Source organism: Ursus arctos, unplaced genomic scaffold (assembly GCF_023065955.2).
Source record: "Ursus arctos isolate Adak ecotype North America unplaced genomic scaffold, UrsArc2.0 scaffold_16, whole genome shotgun sequence".
Lineage (NCBI taxonomy): Eukaryota > Metazoa > Chordata > Mammalia > Carnivora > Ursidae > Ursus > Ursus arctos.
Window position 1 is genome coordinate 10,612,591 of NW_026622830.1, and position 20,260 is coordinate 10,632,850.

Below are 20,260 nucleotides of genomic sequence, written 5' to 3' on the forward strand. Positions count from 1 at the left end.
CCGCGTTGACGTCATTCCGTTTCCGGCGTCCCGCGCAGTTCCGCCATGGCTTCTGAGGAAGCGAGCCGTAGTCCTCGTAGGTCTCGGCGGGAGCCGGAGGGGCGCGCCCCGCGACAGGACAAGTATTCAGTGCTTTTGCCCACCTACAACGAGCGCGAGAACCTACCGCTCATCGTATGGCTGCTGGTGAAAAGCTTCTCCGAGAGGTAGCGTGCCCGGCCGCCCTTCCTGAGGAATGAGATGAGCTGGCTTCGCCGGCCTGGGTGTCGGCGGCAGTTGGCTGCGCGAGGCGGCCTACGCGGCCTCCCTTCGACTCTTGAGGGAAGCCTTGGGGAGAAGGCCACCCTTGGAGAAAGCAGAGGCTGATACTTCTGGGGTTCTCTCCGTGTCTCGGGTTCTCATTCCTGCCCTTGGGTTTTGTGAGACATCCCTTATTGTACACTCCCACCACCTCATTCCCCCTCCCCCCCCGCGGCTGCTTTTTTTTCTTTCTTTCTTTCTTTTCTTTTTCTTTTTTTTTTTTTTTTTTTTAAGTACGGTTAGGCACCCTTTCAATTGGAGAGAGGTTGAAAGCTTGACCTCACTCCTAGATGGTCAGGATGCGGTAGGAGCCGGCAGTCTAAATGAGCACGCTCACTCCCGCCCCCGTGCTGAGTGCTTATGTAAGCATGAGGTTTGATCTCTGTGGGTTAGGGAGCTTCTACTGCTTGGCAACTTCGTTGGTCACTAGTGGATGTTTGGTGTGGTTGTTAGAAACTAGGGCTTTTAGAGTTTGAATTTGAAAGTTATTTATACAATTTTTTTTTTAATTTCGAAATATCCTGGTGTTAGTACGAAGTAACTTGTTTTAGGGTTATACCAGTGGGATCATGTATAGATCTCTGAAGATCTTTCCATATCAACATATACCAACCTAGAAAATTATTTTTGAAAATTCGTTAATATTCCATGTGACTTAAAATTTAACCGGGTCATCCCAGTGAACACAAATTATTTCTAGAGCTTTTTTGTTTTTCTTTTTTGACTTTTGCTTTACAAATGAAAACAGACTTTGTTCACCCCTTATATTCCGCTATTTAGAAAAGTGCTCGACACATCGTGAATTCTTTAGAAGAATGTTGCAATAAACACGCTCCTACTTTTACTAGTGTATTGGGGATAAAGTCTTTTCAGGATTGAATTGCTGAGTCAACAGATGTGCTTATAATTGACAGGTATTACCAAATTGCTCGCAAAAAAAAAAAAAATGTACTGCCTTAGGACTGGCATTATTTGGAAAGTGCCTGTTTCCCCACCAACCAGCCAACCCGGGCTTTAGTAAACTTAAATTTTTGGAAATGCTAATTGGTGAAAAACATTGCTGTTTGGACTATAATTCTTTGAATGATGTAACTATCTTAATGTGCATGGTTCCTCACAGTTTTTTTAAATTCATATCTTTTTCCTCTTTTATTTAGTTATCTTATTTTGGTTTCTATAACCACTTTCCAAATGAGAGAAATTGTGATATAGTTGATCTTGTTCAGTTTGTCTTTTGAGTCTCAAATATTTTTTGCTTTAATCAGAGTAAAGTTTGAAGAAGGAAACAACGATTTTCTTTTCAGATGTGGTCAAATTACTTAAAGACAGCTTAGCTGGATTCCTATAAACTACCTTACCCTCAGGTGTTCTAGGCACGTTGAAGTGAGAGAAAGTATAATTTGCTAATGAATGACTTCATTTGTTCATGAAGTATATCTCTTTCAGCATATCAGCTAGACTCAACATCTTACATATTTTGGCTTGTAAAGCAATTGCCCAAATTAAAGCACTGAGGGGAGCTGAGGTCCCAGTATTTCCTCTTAACAGGCTGACTTTAGCTTTCTTCCTAGTTTGTTGGGACTTTTTTAAGCCTTTGACAGTGAAATGTGTTTTCTGGTTGATTTCCTTATATTTGTTTTTAGTATAGACAGAAAGGAAATAGTGTTGTGGGGGTTTTGCTGTGCTTCCTTTACTTTCCACTTAAATTTCCCAATAAAGTTTAAAAAAAAAAATTTAAAAACGGGGTGGGGGAAAACATAGTGATAACATGTACAACCAAGTATTGTGTTGGCTTGTTTTTAGAATAGAAACGGTACCATAAAGTTAATGGAGAGCCAATAGAGAGATGTTCATTTTGAAGCATATTGACGTCTTATGTAATTCTCTGTGCTTTTTGTATTTAATAGTGTGAGGTAATGAGTACAACTATTTGAAATAGTGATGTAAGAGATTATGTCGCCGTTTTAAAGAGGGTATTTTAACAGATGAAATCGTATTTGTTCCTTATGTTATTTAAATCTATTTGGAATTAAGAGTATTCACTCAGCATTTCAAGTCAACTTGAGATATCTTTTAAATGTACTTGTGAAATGTTTTTTATAATCTAGATTTGGTATTGAGGTTCTACATTCCATTTCCTAATAGGTAAGTAAAACTTTATGATATCCTATCATATATATAATTGCTGTGATTTTTAAAACTAAAGCGTATGTTTTCTGTGTGAGAATTTTTTAACATCTCAGGACTTCATTACAGCATTTTTCAGCAACATGCTGAGTTTGGAGGTGAAGTACTGAATGACCTTTATTTCATTTGGTAATTAAAGTTTTCCTTAGTGATTAATATGACAATAAATTCCCACTTACACTGATGAGGAATTAGTAATTTTAAAATTATTTTTTATTTTGAGAATACTGTCTCCAAACAATACAAACTTTCATTTTGTTTTTTATTTTAGTGGAATCAATTATGAAATTATAATCATAGATGATGGAAGCCCAGATGGAACAAGAGACGTTGCTGAACAGTTGGAGAAGATCTATGGGTCAGACAAAATTGTAAGTCATGTGAACATTTTTCTATCATATCACTTGTGTTTGTTTAGGGAAAAGATGAGAAATGACAATGCCTAAATTCAATCTATTTTTCTAGAAACTGAAATGATAAAAAGCATCTTATACACTTGGGATTCAGATGCATTTTCATTGTGCTTGGGGTTATACATGCCTTTAATATGTTGGGTCAGTAGTAATTGTATAGCAAAATAATTAACCTTTGGATAAACTCTTGTTTTTACAACTTACTCTGCAGATAATTTCTCTTGAAGGGCAAAATTAAAGGATGATACTGAATTGAGAAGGAATATTATGGAACTAGATTGCAATTAGTAATGTGACACGTGTCTTGATTTTTCTGGCTCCCTTTTTTGCAACTATAAAAGCTTGTAGCTGGGGAGGGTGACTGTTTTCATGTGAAATTTGGCATCTTTTTATTTTTCACAGCACTTAGCATCTTTCTTTTTATCTGTAAAGCAGTCTTATGGGAGTAGATTGACTTTCCGAGTCTTAAATTTTAGATTTTCCCACTGTACTTTGAAGGGTGTTGTTTTTCTACTGGAGTAATGTAGATGTGGAATTCATTCTGTAATTGCTTTATAATTTTTATTTTTGATCAGTGGTTTATTTTTATAATGGTTTGTATTTATAAATGTTTGAATATACTTGTGAGCTCAACTTTAGATAATTCTTTTTTTTTTTTTTTTAAGATTTTATTTATTTGACAGAGAGAGAGAGAGAGACAGCCAGCGAGAGAGGGAACACAGGCAGGGGGAGTGGGAGAGGAAGAAGCAGGCTCCCAGCGGAGGAGCCTGATGTGGGGCTTGATCCCAGGACTCTGGGATCATGCCCTGAGCCGAAGGCAGACGCTTAACGACTGAGCCACCCAGGTGCCCCAACTTTAGATAATTCTTGGGCCAAAAGCATGCGGTTAAGTCCAGATTTAATTAGAAAACACATTCTAGGCATTGGGTATTTTATAGTATGTATAGACTAGAGTGTCCCAATCTTGGCACTGTTTGACATTTGGGACCTAATAATTCTTGGCAGGGGTGGGGGCGCAGGGGCGGCAGCAGCGTCCTGTATGTTAGAGAACATTTAGCATCATCCCTGGACTCTTACCCACTAGATGCCATTTGCAGCCCCTCTCCCCAGGGTGGCAACCAAAAATGTCTCTGAGTATCATCAGATGACCCCTTATGGGCAAAATTGTCCCCTCCTCCCAAAAGAGAACCACCTGTATAGACATAAAAAAAAAGTCTTTTGGAGAACCTTTACTGATACTTGCATTTTAAGAAAAGCTAATGAAGCATTATAAAAAACTGTCACTGGGTACACATATTCTTGATTAATCCTGGTAATGAAATAATTTCTATTCAGTTGGAGGAGGTGGTGGTTGATAGGAAGAGTTTAAGGGAAACATGTTAACTCTTACACCCATGGTAAATCCTTTCTATGCTAGCTGTTCTTTCCATATCACACATGAGCAACTCAAATATCTATCACACCTCCAATCCTCTGAATAACTTCTGATGTACAGAAGGAGATTAAAAATTGACAGATTTTCAACCTTCTAGCAGTGACTTCTGATGATGTCAGGTTCATTTTTTGGGGCCAGTAGTTCCCCAGTTTTTCTTTTAGAGGTTGTGAGCCAAGGCACTGAATCACATTTGTTATTACATTGGATACTCTGAGTTATGTGTTCTTATATAATCTGGGAACATCAGCCTGACAATATTTTGAACACTTGTCATAGAACTTCATTCAGCCTTGAGGTGTAATTGATTGATCGATCTTAGGATATGTCTACTAAATTGACCTTTTCAAATTCTAAAACAACGTGGCCCTCAAAAAGTTCCATTTTTCCCATCAACCCAATAAATTCAAAATAATGAGAAAAAAAATTACATTCACCATTACAATTTTCCTGTATTACCTGGGAAGTCCCCTGTTCCTTCATTATTTTATGATCTTTAAATCATTTTAAGTAGAAAATTGCCCTTCTCCCCCACCCCAAACAATAATCAGGCGATGCCGTGGATGGCGCTCACTTGCTTTTAAGTGTTGTGTGTGGTTAACTGGGAGAGAAGATGGAGACGAATTATTGTTGAAGCTATTTTACAGTATCTCAAAATATTCAGCTCAGATGCTTTGTTCGCTGGTCTTTCAAACTGGCTGAAATAAATGTTTCAGAAAACGAAGGAGGTTTTTTTTTCTTTAAACTCTGTGAGGAAACTGAGATGAGAGTTTAAGTCACTTTCCAAGGTTACACAGCTAACAAATAGTGGAGGTGGGACTGGAAAAAAAATTGGAGGCACATATCCTGAACTGATAGGGCAAAAGGATCTGAGATTTGGCTTCAGCCTTTCCATGTTGAGTGCTTCTGTTATATTTCATGTATGTCATCTGTTTTCAGCCTCCAACTTGAGATTAGTTTAAGTCACCTATGTTATTTCATAGGTTAGTATTTTTACAAACTGTTCTTTTAATAAAGCATATAATGCATGTTCATTACTTTTAAAACACCTAATTTAACTGTAGGATTGAAAGGTTTGACTACTTAAAAAATATCGTTTATCCATAAGTACCAAATATTATCTCTAACAAAAAGATTAGTACCCTGGGGCGCCTGGGTGGCTCAGTCAGTTAAGCGTCTGCCTTCGGCCCTAGTCATGATCCGGGGATCTGGGATTGAGCTCTGAGTCAGGCTCCCTGCTCAGCGGGGAGCCTGCTTCTCCCTCTCTTGTATGCTGCCCGCGTCCGCGTGCTCTCTCTCTCTCTCTCTGTCAAAGAAATAAAATCTTAAAAAAAAAAATTAGCACCCTAATCAAATGTACAAAAACATAATTCTTGGGGCTCCTCAAGTCAATTGAGTGTCTGCCTTCAGCTTGGGTAGACTTAGGGTCCTGGGATAGAGCCCCTCATTAGGCTCCCCACTCAGAGGGGAGTCTGCTTCTCCCTCTGCCCCTTCCCCAACCCCCGGCTTGTCTCTCTCTCTCTCAAATAAATAAAAATCTTAAAAAAAAAAAAAATGTAATTCATAAGAACTGAAATGGCCAAAAATGAAAAAAATAAATAAAATGAAAAAATGTAAGCCACACTGCTAAGTAAGGAATTGCAATATAGGAGGAGAGTACAATTAGCCTTTCTTAGCTAAAGATTTATTTTTATCTTCATTCTTCTTTCAACTTGTTGAATTTGAGAATATGGTAAAAACAGGTCCACTTAAATATTATGGATCATAGGTTTTCTAAAATGTCATCAAGATTTTCTATGACAAAATTTTTTTTACAAATTAAGTTTTTTATCAAAACATTATAGCATCACGTGAAGTATCTCATAAGCAGTGTGGTAAGCATTCTTCAGAGTATGTTTGCACACACTGTCTGTGAGTTCATGTTGGTTCGCCTGATGGCTGTGAGTTGAGCTCTGTCATGCCCTTCCCTGCTTTATGCTGTCCTCATTGATGGTGAGGTGGCGATAAAGGGAGGGGGTGGAAGGAACTAAGGATTTGAAAGTAAAGCAGTGTAACAATGGGAACTTTTTATTGCATAAGAAATGAAAAACTACATTCTTGTTATAAAATGAAAAAGTTACAGATAAAACTGAAGTTGCCTTTAATGAGCATTTCGTGGTCCACCTCCTAGTCCTTTCTCCAGGGGACACCCCAGTCAGCAGCTTGGTGTGGATTGCCTCAGACCTTTGTGCATGTATGTGTATGTGTCTACATTTGTAGAACTAGGCAATGTGGTGTTTTTTTGTTTTTAAACATAAATGCAATCTTCCTGTATCATTCTGTTGATTTTTAATTGTAGCTGAGATATCTTTTATCAGTAAATTATCTCATTCTTTTAACTGTTCCATAGTACTTTATCATATGGAGCATGGTTTATATTTTATAAAAACTTGAGAAAAAAAAAGATTTTTCCAACTGAAACATAGGATTTATAGAAAATTTAAGGTGAACTTCAAAGAATTTGCTTTTTCAGGGCAGATACCAGGTCAGTATTTTTTCAGTAATCATCAGTTGTAAAAATAAAACCTGATATATCTTGTTTGATTTTGTTCAGTGAGTTATAATTACTATACATGATTGATTGACTGTCTAGTTCTCTTCTATATAAGAGCTCATTGAGCAGGAATGTATTTTATCTTTGTTCCTCCCCAAGACCTACAGCAGTTTGCGTGAAGTTAAAAAAAAAAAGTCTATCCTGGTTGAATTGAACTGAAAATACTTTGTTTAGAGATTTGTAGTCTCAGGTAGCCTGGTTACACACTGGCAAATGCAGAAGGAGACAAGATAGGCTCGGTAGTGAGTCTATTTGAGCCCCGTGCCTCAGAAACTTTAGAGTCAAAATCTTGGCATTCTACTTTTTCAGAAATTTCTAGATGAAAGGAAAAAGCTAAACAAAAAGTCAAGGTTTATATATGAAGCAAAAAAAAAAAAAGTGACAAAGCGACAAAAGTAAGAAAAGAAAAAAATTTTTAAGTTTCTTGTTAGGCATATAACCCTAAAGTCATGCCATTGGGCCAGTAGAGAATGTAATGAGGTCTTCCAAGCATAAAGTCAGGATAAGTTGATGGAGTGATGTCAGCATTTAAAATCATACAAGGAATTCAGAGAAAGAAGTGTGCATACCCTTTCAGCCAGTGATTCCACTTTTGGGATGCTAATTACAGAAATGACAGGGCCTCTACAAAAGGAAATATTTACAAGTATCTTTACTGTAGCAATATTTGTAATGGCAAATACCTGGAACCAACCTGAATGCCTTAACTAATGAATGACCATATATTGTCTGACTTGTAGCCATAAGCCTGTATTATTTTTGTAACTGAAAAAAATAAAGGGAAAAAGATCAAGAACATAAATAATAAAATCAAAAAAGGAATTGAGAAAACAGATATGGCTATCAAATACTTGAAGGTATAGGATAAGTGAGTTAAATCCTTGGTTTTCATAGGAGAAGGAATCAACAGATGTTCAAAACGATAAATCAAGTAATAGACATAACATATTGTTTACATACTGTTTTCTGGTGGATAGCACCAGTAAAAAATGTTTAAAATTTGACCTGTAGGGTTGGGGAAAAAGAATGTTGTTTTTCCAAACTGTTAAACTATTTGATTTGTTACTAAACACTTTTTTACTTTGGCAAAAAATGTTAAACATACTCTGCTTTAAGGTCTAATAAATGCAGCTGTATTTCTGTTAAAAAAATTTTTTATTAGATTATTTTTAGTATTTCTGTTAAAATGCCGTTTCTTATTCTTGCAGCTTCTAAGACCACGGGAGAAAAAGTTAGGCCTAGGTAAGTAGAAGCTCTCACCCTTCATACCTGCTTCTTGCCTTGGTAAGATTATCCAGTGGTATTTTCTTAATTTGGAACAAGGCCAAAATACAGTGACCTCTTGTGATGGTTTTTAATGATCTTAATGATGTGTATATGGTTTACCTTTAGTTGCCTATATCAGTCAAGGTCCACTTGGGAAAACAGAAACCACTGTCAGTCTTTCAATATAGGGAATTTAGTACAAAGAATCTGGTTACACAGGTGAAGGAATGCTGAGAAACCAAATGCAATGGAACAGTGAGGCTACTCAAGCTAGTAATAGCTAGAGGTTGCTACCACCCCTAGACTGGAGCAACAATAGGAGATGGTGTTTTGGGAGCCCAGGAACCCAGGCTATTTAGAAGGGGTTAGAATGATGGCGTGGGAGATACCTGGCAGGAGCTAGAGCCATGGAGGATATCCAGTCAATGCTAGGAGGCAGAGTAAGAGGGGGGACACCCTTGCACTTTTCCTTTTCTCTCTCCTGGAAACTATCCCTCCTGCCTCCCAAAGCTATCTGACAGCCAGTTGAGGAGAGCACCTGGGCACTGTAGTTCCATGCAATGTAGAACAGAATAGGGCAGTGCCAGAGAAGGGATCTGAGGGCAAATGTTTTGGACCAGCATGCTGCATTAGCTGTAAATCTTTGAACATTTCTTTGTAAGTTGTAAAAAGGTATTCTTTATTTAAAAAAAAAAAAGTTTGTCTAGCTTTTTAAACGGGGGGTTATAGAAAATCTCAGATGAACTTAGTCATTCTGAGATGAGTATCTCAGTGCCTTTATTTCTGTTTTTGGTTACAGTTGCTTATGTTGAGAAGTCGTATAATTTTACTTAAAAATAAGGGGAGCATGGAGGAAGCACAATTCTTAAAAATTGAGTATTTGCTGCCTTAAAGACCATCAGTTCTCTGGCATGAAGTATTCTGAATATCTGAACCCAGAGGTTCTTTGGGATTGAAATAATCTGGAAACTGCCGTGAAAGCAACCAGGAATTCCTGACCGATCAGTGGAATTCCAAAAAGCTGTGATTCTCACTTTTTAGCAAAAGAATTAGAAGGGTTCAGCCTTGCTAATAAGATAGTGTGGTGGTTTGGAACTAGGGAATGCAGGAATCCCCAAATCGCTGGGGAACTTTTAGGCATGAAGATGGCTAAATAATTGCTGGCTGCGCCTTTGACCCCAAATACCAGATCCAGGCTCTAGTGTACTAGGCTTACCTTGTAGACGACACTCAGGGGGTAACTTTTGTGGAAATGGGCCAAGAGTGATGGGAAGAGCAGAAGCAGGGAAACACTTTTAGGTAGAGAAGGTGGTGCCTGGGACTAAGGTGAAGTTGCAGATGGAAGAATGGAGAGATGTTCTTGATTGAGAATAAATAGGATTTAATTATAGTTTAGTATCACTTTTAAGGAACTGATGTATGCTTTACAGATGCCTAATTTCTTCCCTGTTCATGTGTACATTTAAGCATTTCTGATGGTTTTCTTAAATGGATATATTTTCATTTTTAGGAACTGCATATATTCACGGAATGAAACATGCCACAGGAAACTACGTAATAATTATGGATGCTGATCTCTCACACCATGTAAGTGCTGTCTTTCTTTATTAGCTATTCATGATATTCTAAGCCTCTTTTACTGACTTAATGTTTATTTTTTTTCTAAATTTCAGCCAAAATTTATTCCTGAATTCATTAGGTAGGTATTTTTAATATCTGGAAGAATTATGATTCAAATTATTTATCTTATGTTAATTTTGGACTTTACTTTTTATTAATTAAAAATGCACATGCTATTTTAAGTTTGGTGTCGGAAGTGAAACCAACATATAGATCTGAGGCTCGTGACTATAGATATGTGGCTAAATAGTATATTTTAGGGACTAATCAACAGATAATTATTTCTTTATTATCTAAATTCTCCCAGACTACAGGAAAAGATGGGAGGTGACGTCCCTGTTAAATGGAATTAAGCCCTACATCATAAGGGTAAAACACCATGAACAAATAGGGTTTATTCCAAGAATGCCAAAATGGTTCATCATGAGGAATTCATCCACATAATTTATCACATTAGCAAAGAAAGCAGCATGATTAAGTCTATAGATGCTAAAAGGTATCTGATAAACTGTACTAGCCACTTCTAATAAAAACTTGAAAGTAGAAATAAAAGGAAACCACTTAAACTTGATAAAGACAACCCAGTCCTAATAGACATCTTACTGAATGGTGAAATGTGGAATCATTAATAAATACATAAAGGTAGGCATATCAGCTGTCATCATATGTGGACATTTTAAGTGATGTAAGAACAAGAATTTAGTATGAATATTGAGAAAGGATATAAAATAGTATTTATTTGTAGGCAATATAGTTGTATTCTTAGAAAATCTAAGACAACATGAAACCTCAGAATAAGAATTTGGAAACTGTGGGGCGCCTGGGTGGCACAGCGGTTAAGCGTCTGCCTTCGGCTCAGGGCGTGATCCTGCCGTTATGGGATCGAGCCCCACATCAGGCTCCTCCGCTATGAGCCTGCTTCTTCCTCTCCCACTCCCCCTGCTTGTGTTCCTTCTCTCGCTGGCTGTCTCTCTCTCTGTCAAATAAATAAATAAAATCTTTAAAAAAAAAAAAAAATTTGGAAACTGTCTTCAATATAAGCTAAATGTACTAAAACAAAATTAGGTAATGTTACTCTCCTGTTTCGATCACTTCAGCGAGTTCTCGTTAACAGATGGGAAGAAACTCTCTTCCTTGCCCCTCAAACCACTATGTGATCTGGCCCCTGCCTCCCCTTCTTCTTCTTCTTCTTTTTTTTTTTTTTTTTTTAAGATTTTATTTATTTATTCGACAGAGAGAGACAGCCAGCGAGAGAGGGAACACAAGTAGGGGGAGTGGGAGAGGAAGAAGCAGGCTCATAGCGGAGGAGCCTGATGCGGGGCTTGATCCCATAACGCCGGGATCACGCCCTGAGCCGAAGGCAGATGCTTAACTGCTGTGCCACCCAGGCGCCCCCCTGCCTCCCTTTCTGAGCTCATCTTGTGCCCCTCCCATCCCTCTGCTGCAGGCATACTCCTTCCATTTCTGTGTCACATGGAGCACTGCGTTCTTTGCCTAAAATGCTCTTTCCCTGCTCCTTAATAGCCAGCTACTTCTCATACTTTGATCTCTGCATAAAGTCACCTCAGAGCTATCTTCTCTGCTTAATTCCCAAGAGCCCCTTTGACCCGAGAAGGAAATGGAACCAGGGGAGTAGAAAATGGGTGAAAGATAAAAACAGGCCTTATGTAGAAGAAAGACCAATGGCTGATAAGCCTGAGGGAAGACACGCTGGGATGTTGTCAGGGAAACACGAAGTGAAATAACTGACAGTATTTTATTACCCATTAGTTTGTCATAATTACAAACTTAAAGAGCAACACATCTAGCACCGATAAGATGGCAGAAAGTGGACACACACAGATATTGCTGGAGGAAATGTGAGTTGCTACGGCCTTTTTGAAAAGTAATTTCTGGTGATACCTGTTCAAAATACTTGTAAGCTTTGTTTTAGCAATTCTCTGATGTTCCATGTTGGGTTGTCTAAGCACCAGTATGTAAGTTTATCAGAACGTTGCCACACTACTCATTGTGGTTGTGTTGTTGGGGGCGGGGAGGCCCACCATGATAACAACCATGCAAGTATACGGGTCCAGTGTTCCATGGGATATTTTTGTAGCTATTAGAAAGAATGGGGAAATTCTCTGTTGACCTACAGGGATGTCCGTGATTCCATTATGTATATTGTTAACTGACAGAAGGCAAGTTGCAGAATATACTCTTTTGGGTTCCAATTTTTTTAAAGCAACCAGAATCCTACAGGTTATGTGTGTCTTTATTTTTCTATAAAGAGAAAGGTCTGGAGGGTTACCAGGCTGTTTTAACATTGTTTATTTATTAATAGGGCCAAGAACAGAATGGAGGGGGATTACATTTTAGGATGGTTTCACATGGTGCAATCAGCAAATACTACTGTTTTTTTAGTTTTAGAAATTAATAAGGGGAAAATAATTAGGTTTGAAAATCTTACATTGAAAGATTTCTCAGTGGTGTAGTTCATCTGTTTTCTTGGCATGGTTTTTCCTATGCAAATCTTAAAAGTTCTTTTTGTGTAGCTCATCAAAATAACTATTGAAAGCTCAATAGCTTTTTCCAATTGACAGTTTATTTTTTCTGCAGGAAGCAGAAGGAGGGTAATTTTGACATTGTCTCTGGAACTCGGTACAAAGGAAATGGAGGTGTATACGGCTGGGATTTGAAAAGAAAAATAATCAGGTATATACATGTGCTGCGATTTCTCTGGCTTTTATTATAACTACTGGGAATATGTTTATGACAGGTATTTGGATTACATTACCATGCTGCCTTGGGATTTTTGGGATCAGATTGTTAACTTCCAATATATACTCCCAGATAGCTCCTTATCTACAATTTTTCCTATGATTAAAGCATTTTATTTTGGATATTTTTCACTAAGGAAAAATCTGCATAAACCTTTGAACCTTTGTTAGAAATGGTCTAATTCAGCAAAATTTATTCTGTACCTTCAGCTTTAAGTGAACTATTCATCTGTATTTTTGGACTAAGTAGTCTTGTATACACACACACACAGACACACACAAAGCAAGCCCATAATCAAGGGTTGGGGAAGAAGAATTCACTTCCTGATGGGAAGACCCACAAAGAATTCTGACCATATTTAATTTCTGACCATATTTAATCTATCACCTATTTGTGGTGGTTGAGAAGATGAGATCTATAAAGGATCTATGTAGCTTCCTACTTAGTATAAAACAGCATACCTTTATACGTATTCTTACTAATATTAGTGTTTTTTATTACCCTTTTCATTCCTATTGAAGATTCTGTTAAGTTAATCTCAGTTCTGCCTCTTAAATGTGGAAACTTGGGCAAGTCATTTAAGACCTGTAAGAGCCTCAGTCTTCAGTGAAATGAAGGGGTTGGATAAAACCATGGTTTTTAATCCTGCTGAATATTGGAATCATATAGAGAGAAAATCATACACTACTGTTCCCTATCGTTTTCCCTTTTTTGTGTGCGCACACACGCACCGTAGACCATGTGAACAGATCTCCAGGGATGGGGCAAAACCATCAGTATTTTTCACAGGCTCTCCAGATGATTCATTTGTGCAGCCAGTGTTGAGAACAAGTGAGTGATCTCTCAGGCCCTCTGAATTTGTCATCAGGGCTCTTATTTAAAATTAGGAAGTCCCAGTCAGAGACCTTTTACAACTTTTAGTTGGATCATTAAGTTGTGTTAGTTGTGTTTGTCATTAGTTGTTAATGACTGCACTGACTTAAGAGTATATACTCCTGAGAAAAATTATGTAATCATTTGCCCATGGACTCATTTGAATGAACTAGAATTTTAATCCAAGCCCATATGACCCTTGCTGCATTTTAATTTAAAAATCCCCAATTTAGAAATATTCACTTGGCTAGAGGTACAAATATATACGTATACTGCACATATATACATATATGCTCATTTTCCTTTGATTAAACCCATTTTGAGGGATAAACTATGTCCTAGAATTATTTTGTTATTGGAAGCAATTTGAAAGGGAAAATATTTTTGTTAGCCATTATCCCAGCTATATCCCTAACCATATTATTTGTATAAAAATAATCTTTCCTAGGGAGGGCCTTGGTAGTTACCTTGGCTTTGGAGAGAAACTGTTCCTTCCAGTCTGCCCCAGAAAACTTTTTTTCTGAATAGGAGCTCACTAAAATAGCTGCAATACAAAAGTCATTTTTTCCAAGGGCACTTCAGATCTTTTTGAAATGTTAATAATAGCTATTAGTAATAGCTTGAAATTGATACTTAGTTGTGTTTGAAGCACATACCCTGTCATTGTTATGGACTGGATGTCTCTGCTAAAATGTATGTGTTAAAATACCTTACCCTCAAAGTGTTGGTATTTGGAGGTGGGGCCTTTTGGGAGGTAATTAAGTTTAGTGACCATGGGGCACTCATGGTAGGATTATTGCCCTTTCCAGAAGAGACCGGAGAGCTTGACTTCTGTTGCCCTCCTCCCCTGTGAGAGCACACAGCAGGAAGGCAGCCCTCTGTAAGCCAAGAAGAGGGTTCTCACCAGGAACCAATTCTGTTGCACCTTGATCTTGGACTTCCCAGCCTTCAGAACTGGGAGAAATAAATATCTGTCATTGAAGCCACATGGTCTGTGGTATTTCATTGTAGCGGCCCAAGTAGACTGAAACAGTTTCAGAATGAATCTTTGTTCAATTTCCAGAGATTACCAAAACCAAAACCCTTGCTCACTTGCATACCTTCTTTTTAAAAAAGTGCCATTTTTATGCAGACTGACCTGTTGCCCAGTTGAAACCCATGATCCCTTGTGCTTATTAGAATCTGAAAAGGAAACTCCAAATGCCTGATGCCTTTTGCTGTCTGAGAGATGTTCATAATTCTCAGTGAGGGCTGTTGACAAATATGCAAGTTGAATTAAAAATCCGTTATCTTTCTTACCTAAAGCTTAGAAGAGTGATTGTTTTATAGGTCCCCTCTAAATGTCCCATTCCAAGAATAAAAGTCCCCATTTCCCCAAGATTAAGAATATCAGATCTTTTACTGACTAAAATTTCTGTAGAATTGACATTTTTGTGAAATAGTGTTGCATTTATGAAATTAGTGTAACAGTTTTAGCACTCTGATATTGGATTGTTTCTCTTGTTTAGAAAATGTATTATATAAAGAAAATCTGATTGTTTTATTTAACAGCCGCGGGGCCAATTTTATAACTCAGATTTTGCTCAGACCAGGAGCATCTGATTTAACAGGAAGTTTCAGGTACAGTAAAAACTGTCTATTTTCTATTATTTACAACTTCTTGCCTAAATTTCTTGGTGTACAGTGGCTTATTTTTAAGAAATGCTTTTCATTTCTACCTCATTTTTGTTCTGGAACACACAAAGGCAGACTGAAGTTCCTTAGAAGTTGTTAATGAGGCTTGAGTGTCTTAAGGAAAAATGTACTTTCTAAAGAGCATCAAAGGTAGGACTTAGGTTAGCGTGCTTGTTAACATTCACACTGGTGCTCAGCCCCTAGTGGGGGCTCAGGGCCAAGGTGGCTACTCACTTCTTATTCAGAACGTTGCTATCACTGGTGATAGGCTCTAAGAAACAGCACCTTTTCCAGCAATTTTCTGCAATTCATATGAATATTTATAGCACAGAAAAGCTTAAAATAGTTTAGGGTGTTTTCATTTACCTTGCTCTCTGTATGTTTTTAATTAAAAAAAAAAAATTCTTGTTTAATTGAAACAAAGCCTCCTTCCAGGTTGGGGGAAGGGTAATTTTTGTTTATTTTGGTGGGGGTGTTTTTAATTTTAGACTTGCTATAGAAGATGAACTGTTTTGTATGACCATGCCAAATGACTAAAGACTGCCACAATTTTTTTTTTTTTTAATCTCTGAAACTATAAGATGCCTGTTCATCTACTTTAAGGTCCAAACCTCATGCATTAGTTGATAATTTATATTACTTGGTATTTGTTTTTTTTACACTACATAATGTTAATTCTTTGGTCCTTTGTTAGAATTGACACACAAGGTTAAGACAGGAATCTAGCCATTGCAGGATTGAGGCAATCCTATCACCAGTTGAGATCACAGACACCTGTAATGGGCACATGTGCAGCCCAACTACATAGATGGGCTGCAGGCCAAACACAGAACACATCAGATTTACAAAGTAAGAGAGAGGAGCTGGGAAGTCTTGCGGGTGACCCCAGTCACTTTCTTCGGGAGCTCTCTGTTAAGTCCCCTAAAGGGACTTCGTTTATCTCAGGGAATTTATTTAGTACATCTTGGGAAATAGAAACTGCTTAGACATTTATGAGGAAACACCTGTTAATTACTGGGTTTGCCCTTGCCATCTACTTTATATTGTTGATTAATCATCATCTATCAAATCTATTGTTGCAATATTTAGAACGGTTTCTCTTCAATTCAACTTTAAAAATAAATTTTAAGAAAATTTAAAAACTTAAAACAGTGGGTGGTTTTACTTTAAATGATTCACTTTACTCTATTTTTATAATTTCTTGTAGTATGGTAGGAAAATAATTGCCTAAAAGATACTAAGAATTCATTTTCAAAATTATTCTAAATTATTTACCAAGTATTTCATGACCATTCTGGTTCAGGACAAATGTACCATAATCATAAGCTGTGACAGTTTTTCTGCATGCAAATGGCTAATGAAAATTTTAGGTTTTATAAATACCAGTGAACTTTGAAAAAGTCAGGATACATGTAGGCAAGTATATTTACCTAGGTGTTCATATGTATTTTAATTTCTCACAGGTTATACCGAAAAGAAGTTCTACAGAAATTGATAGAAAAATGTGTTTCTAAAGGCTATGTCTTCCAGATGGAGATGATTGTTCGGGCAAGACAGTTGAATTATACTATTGGCGAGGTAGGCAAACTGATAGTAAGTGGAATGTTATATTCCTCATAAAGAAACAGAAGATTGACACTTTTTATAATAAAAAGTTTAACTTGCACAACTACTAAATAAATGTGGGAGTCTTCTAGTTGTTTAGAATGTCCACACACTAAAGTGTGAAAAATCACTTTGAAATTAACTACATTTGACCTACCAGGATTTAAAACATTAATAGAGGGGCGCCTGGGTGGCTCAGTTGTTAAGCGTGTGCCTTTGGCTCAGGGCGTGATCCCAGCGTTCTGGGATCGAGCCCCACATCGGGCTCCTCCACTGGGAGCCTGCTTCTTCCTCTCCCACTCCCCCTGCTTGTGTTCCCTCTCTCGCTGGCTGTCCCTCTCTCTGTCAAATAAATAAATAAAATCTTTAAAAGAAAAAAATAAAACATTAATAGAAAGCAGCTTTACCTTTTAAAGAATTAAAAGTTACTGGTACCTTGTGCATCTTGCCCTTTCTTCTGACCACTGAGCACTGTGGGATGAATGTGTTTGCTCCCTTTCCTCTTGCCATAGGCAAGAGCCACTGTAATGATGAATTAGTTTGCCATTTTCTATGCGAAAATGAAGAGGACAGGAATTATGGGGGTGGGAGGTGCTCACTAATATTTACAGCTAGCTATTGAGCTCTTCCGAAAGGCTCTCCTGCTTTAACACTAATGTTCTTCCTCCTAGCAAGAAAATAACTAGAATGTCATGTCTCCTGTGGAAGTGTCAAGATTGTTAACACTAAAACATAGTAACAGATACATTTAATGGACTACTGAAAAAATTCAGTGAAAGGCCATTTTACTTTGGAGTATAATTTTTTTCTTGAAATACAGGTTGAAACTTTGGTCAACAGCTTAATATTCAGGATCATTGCTTTTCAAATGGTTGTAGATTTGGTTCATGTGACCTGTTTTTAGGTAATGAAGTGTTTAATTTTAAAGATTTGGAGGTACAGTTGCTATAAGAATCACATAACTTCTGAACTTACTTGAAGGCTATATAAGACAAATCTTGTTTGTACTGTATTGTTGTATGCCTGCTATGCTTCCTTTCTAATATTTTTGAAGACTGACTTAACGTATATTTTTTTTAACCAGGTTCCAATATCATTTGTGGATCGTGTTTATGGTGAATCCAAGTTGGGAGGAAATGAAATAGTCTCTTTCTTGAAAGGATTATTGACTCTCTTTGCTACTACATAAAAGAAAGTTATTCATTACACTTACCATGTTGATTTCATTTAAACATAAAAGAAGCCTGGTTGCTGATTTTTATAAAATGTACTCTTAGAGCATAAATCATAAGGTAAGGTAAATTTCATACAAATTTTTTCTGAGGAAACTCCATTTCATATGTCAAATTAAATTAGAAAAATTAAGTGTTCTCAATTTTCATTTGATTTTGCTGTATTAAGACTTGTAAATAAATGTATGTGGGTTTTTTTCAGAAAATATTGCTGCTTTCATTAGAGTATGTGAGTGCAGAATTTCTTACACGGGGAAGATTTTGAAGTATATAAAAAACTGGATTCATAGCTCTTTGTAGTAGATGTCAGAAGTAAGAAAAATGTTAATTATATTCATGAAATGTATATGGCTGTTTCTGTATGAATGAATAAGTAGACACTTTTGCCCCTTCTTTAAAAATGTATCTCAAATTTCTTAGACTAGATAAAATAATATGTTTGGGTCACAAATTTAGAGTTGGGCTGTTTGTAGCTCTTGAATTGATGAAGCATATCATCTGTCAAAGCAAGTCTATTTAAAAGACATACTGTGAATTGGAAACTTGACATCCGTTGATTGCACAGCTACTTTTTTTTTCTATCTCAAGCAGTAACTTCTATGAGTAAGAAAAAATACTGATGACATTAAGTCATCAGTATTTTGATGACTTAAAGACTTTAGCTGCTATAGTAATTTTTAAACATCTTACTAAGCTGTAAGTGTTCTGCCAGTTAAAATGCACATTAAGTTGTTCATTAAAGCCACCACAAATGTTCTGTTTACTTTTCTAACCTAAGTGTTTAAAAAAAAAAAAAAAAGATAAATTTCTAACTATGGCATAGCTTATGGAACCAGTATCTTTTAAATTTGGGGGAAGGCATACTTTGAGCAAATAAGCTTAAGATCAAGTTGACCGTCCTTAGCAAGTAAGAGACATTCTAAGTTATTTAGTAAGCATATTTATTCAACAGTATTCCTAATTACATTTTCCTGGCTTAATTTGGCTGCTAAAGAAATTTAAAATCTGATTTTTCCATTGCATTTCTAACAAATCGTACCAGAAATTAATAATACCAGACTATAAAACCTTTGGTGCCATTTTGAACATTACCTGTTGCCATAGTTGAATCCATAGGACACATTCCGATAAGGGCCTCTACTCTTCTATTTCCCTTTTACACAAAGCTGTGTAGCCAGCCAGCACACAAGGGACCCACCTTCCTGGGGGAAATGACTTCTTTTATCATTAATAATTAGAAAATTCATCACTGTTTGATGTAGAATTACCTAATGTAATAGAAATATAATACTCTTTTGTTGTTGTTGTTTAGATTTTCTTCTTCATCTAAACCCAAAGTTTTTATTGTCAAGTATGTGGAGCAGAGATTACCTACACCTCAGAGAACTCACTATAAAGTATTGCCTTTCAGACCTCACTAGAGTAGATAGCTATCTTTCACCGTTTTAATCTTTTTGGTTCTTAATCCCATAGTCACAACACTGTCACTACTGGAATTGATAGTAAAGAAGGTGTTTGAGCAGTGAAGACTTTGATCATGTAGAAGTTATTTAGAAAAGAAACTGGACCATTTAGATGCATTTTTGTGGTAAATCTGATTATCTTAAGCACTAAAATCTTTTTAAACATCTACATGTGAACCTAGCATCTTTTTACTTTGTAAATTAGGCCAAGGATGAAATCCAGATGTTTTCCCATTGTATTTATTTGTATTATCACTGTATGAAATCTAAGTATATCTAAGGAAAACTAAACTTGTGATAAAATTATTTTGCTTATTTCATAGTAGCTTTTGCCAGTCTTCTGTAACATGTAATTAGATTCTTCATTTTTGTTTCTCTAAATCAAATCTTTTGGCACCACCCCCCCCCTTTTTTTTATCTTTTCCAGCTCTGGTTTCCCCTTAAAATACTGATTTGGCTTTTAAAGATATATTTTGTCATGATTTCAGAAATTAATGAAATTCTGTGTTGGATGAAATGGCTTGTTTAAACCTGCTAACCAAAGTCTTAGACACTGAGCTGTATGTAAGCACAATTAGTACTATTTTCAATTAAGTCAGAATCTTTTAGGGTGTTATGTATGGTTTGAAACTGTTTTAACTTGAAATTTGGAGAAATAGCCAAAGATCAGTCTGTTTACAGAGCACACCTTAAGAAAACAGGCTTGGTTAATCCTTCATGATGATGTTAATTTTAATTACTCTTAAGTATGTTTAGCCAGTGATATAATCTCAGATGCACTGTTCTCCAAAAGGTGGGTTAAAAGTTGAGATAATGTGTTGGTTGGGATTGACCTAAATTTG

At 36.7% G+C, this 20,260-nt stretch overlaps 1 protein-coding gene across 1 annotated transcript; it reads left to right on the forward strand.

Annotated features, from left to right (window-relative positions):
- The first annotated feature begins 22 nt into the window (after nucleotides 1-22).
- Nucleotides 23-19,738, forward strand: DPM1 (dolichyl-phosphate mannosyltransferase subunit 1, catalytic). The gene is made up of 9 exons (XM_026503743.4): nucleotides 23-206; nucleotides 2,759-2,858; nucleotides 8,134-8,167; nucleotides 9,702-9,778; nucleotides 9,865-9,890; nucleotides 12,410-12,505; nucleotides 14,996-15,064; nucleotides 16,582-16,696; nucleotides 17,808-19,738. The coding sequence occupies exons 1-9, from the start codon at nucleotides 46-48 to the stop codon at nucleotides 17,910-17,912; spliced, it is 783 nt and encodes a 260-aa protein (XP_026359528.2). The 5' UTR covers nucleotides 23-45; the 3' UTR covers nucleotides 17,913-19,738.
- The last annotated feature ends 522 nt before the right edge of the window (nucleotides 19,739-20,260 follow it).

Bases quoted from the DNA above. Each gene is read 5' to 3' on its own strand.
- DPM1 (XM_026503743.4), top strand. From the start codon at position 46: ATGGCTTCTGAGGAAGCGAGCCGTAGTCCTCGTAGGTCTCGGCGGGAG. The intron at 207-2,758 runs GTAGCGTGCCCG...TTTTTATTTTAG, and splicing joins GTGAAAAGCTTCTCCGAGAG to TGGAATCAATTATGAAATTA. The intron at 8,168-9,701 runs GTAAGTAGAAGC...TTTCATTTTTAG, and splicing joins GGAGAAAAAGTTAGGCCTAG to GAACTGCATATATTCACGGA.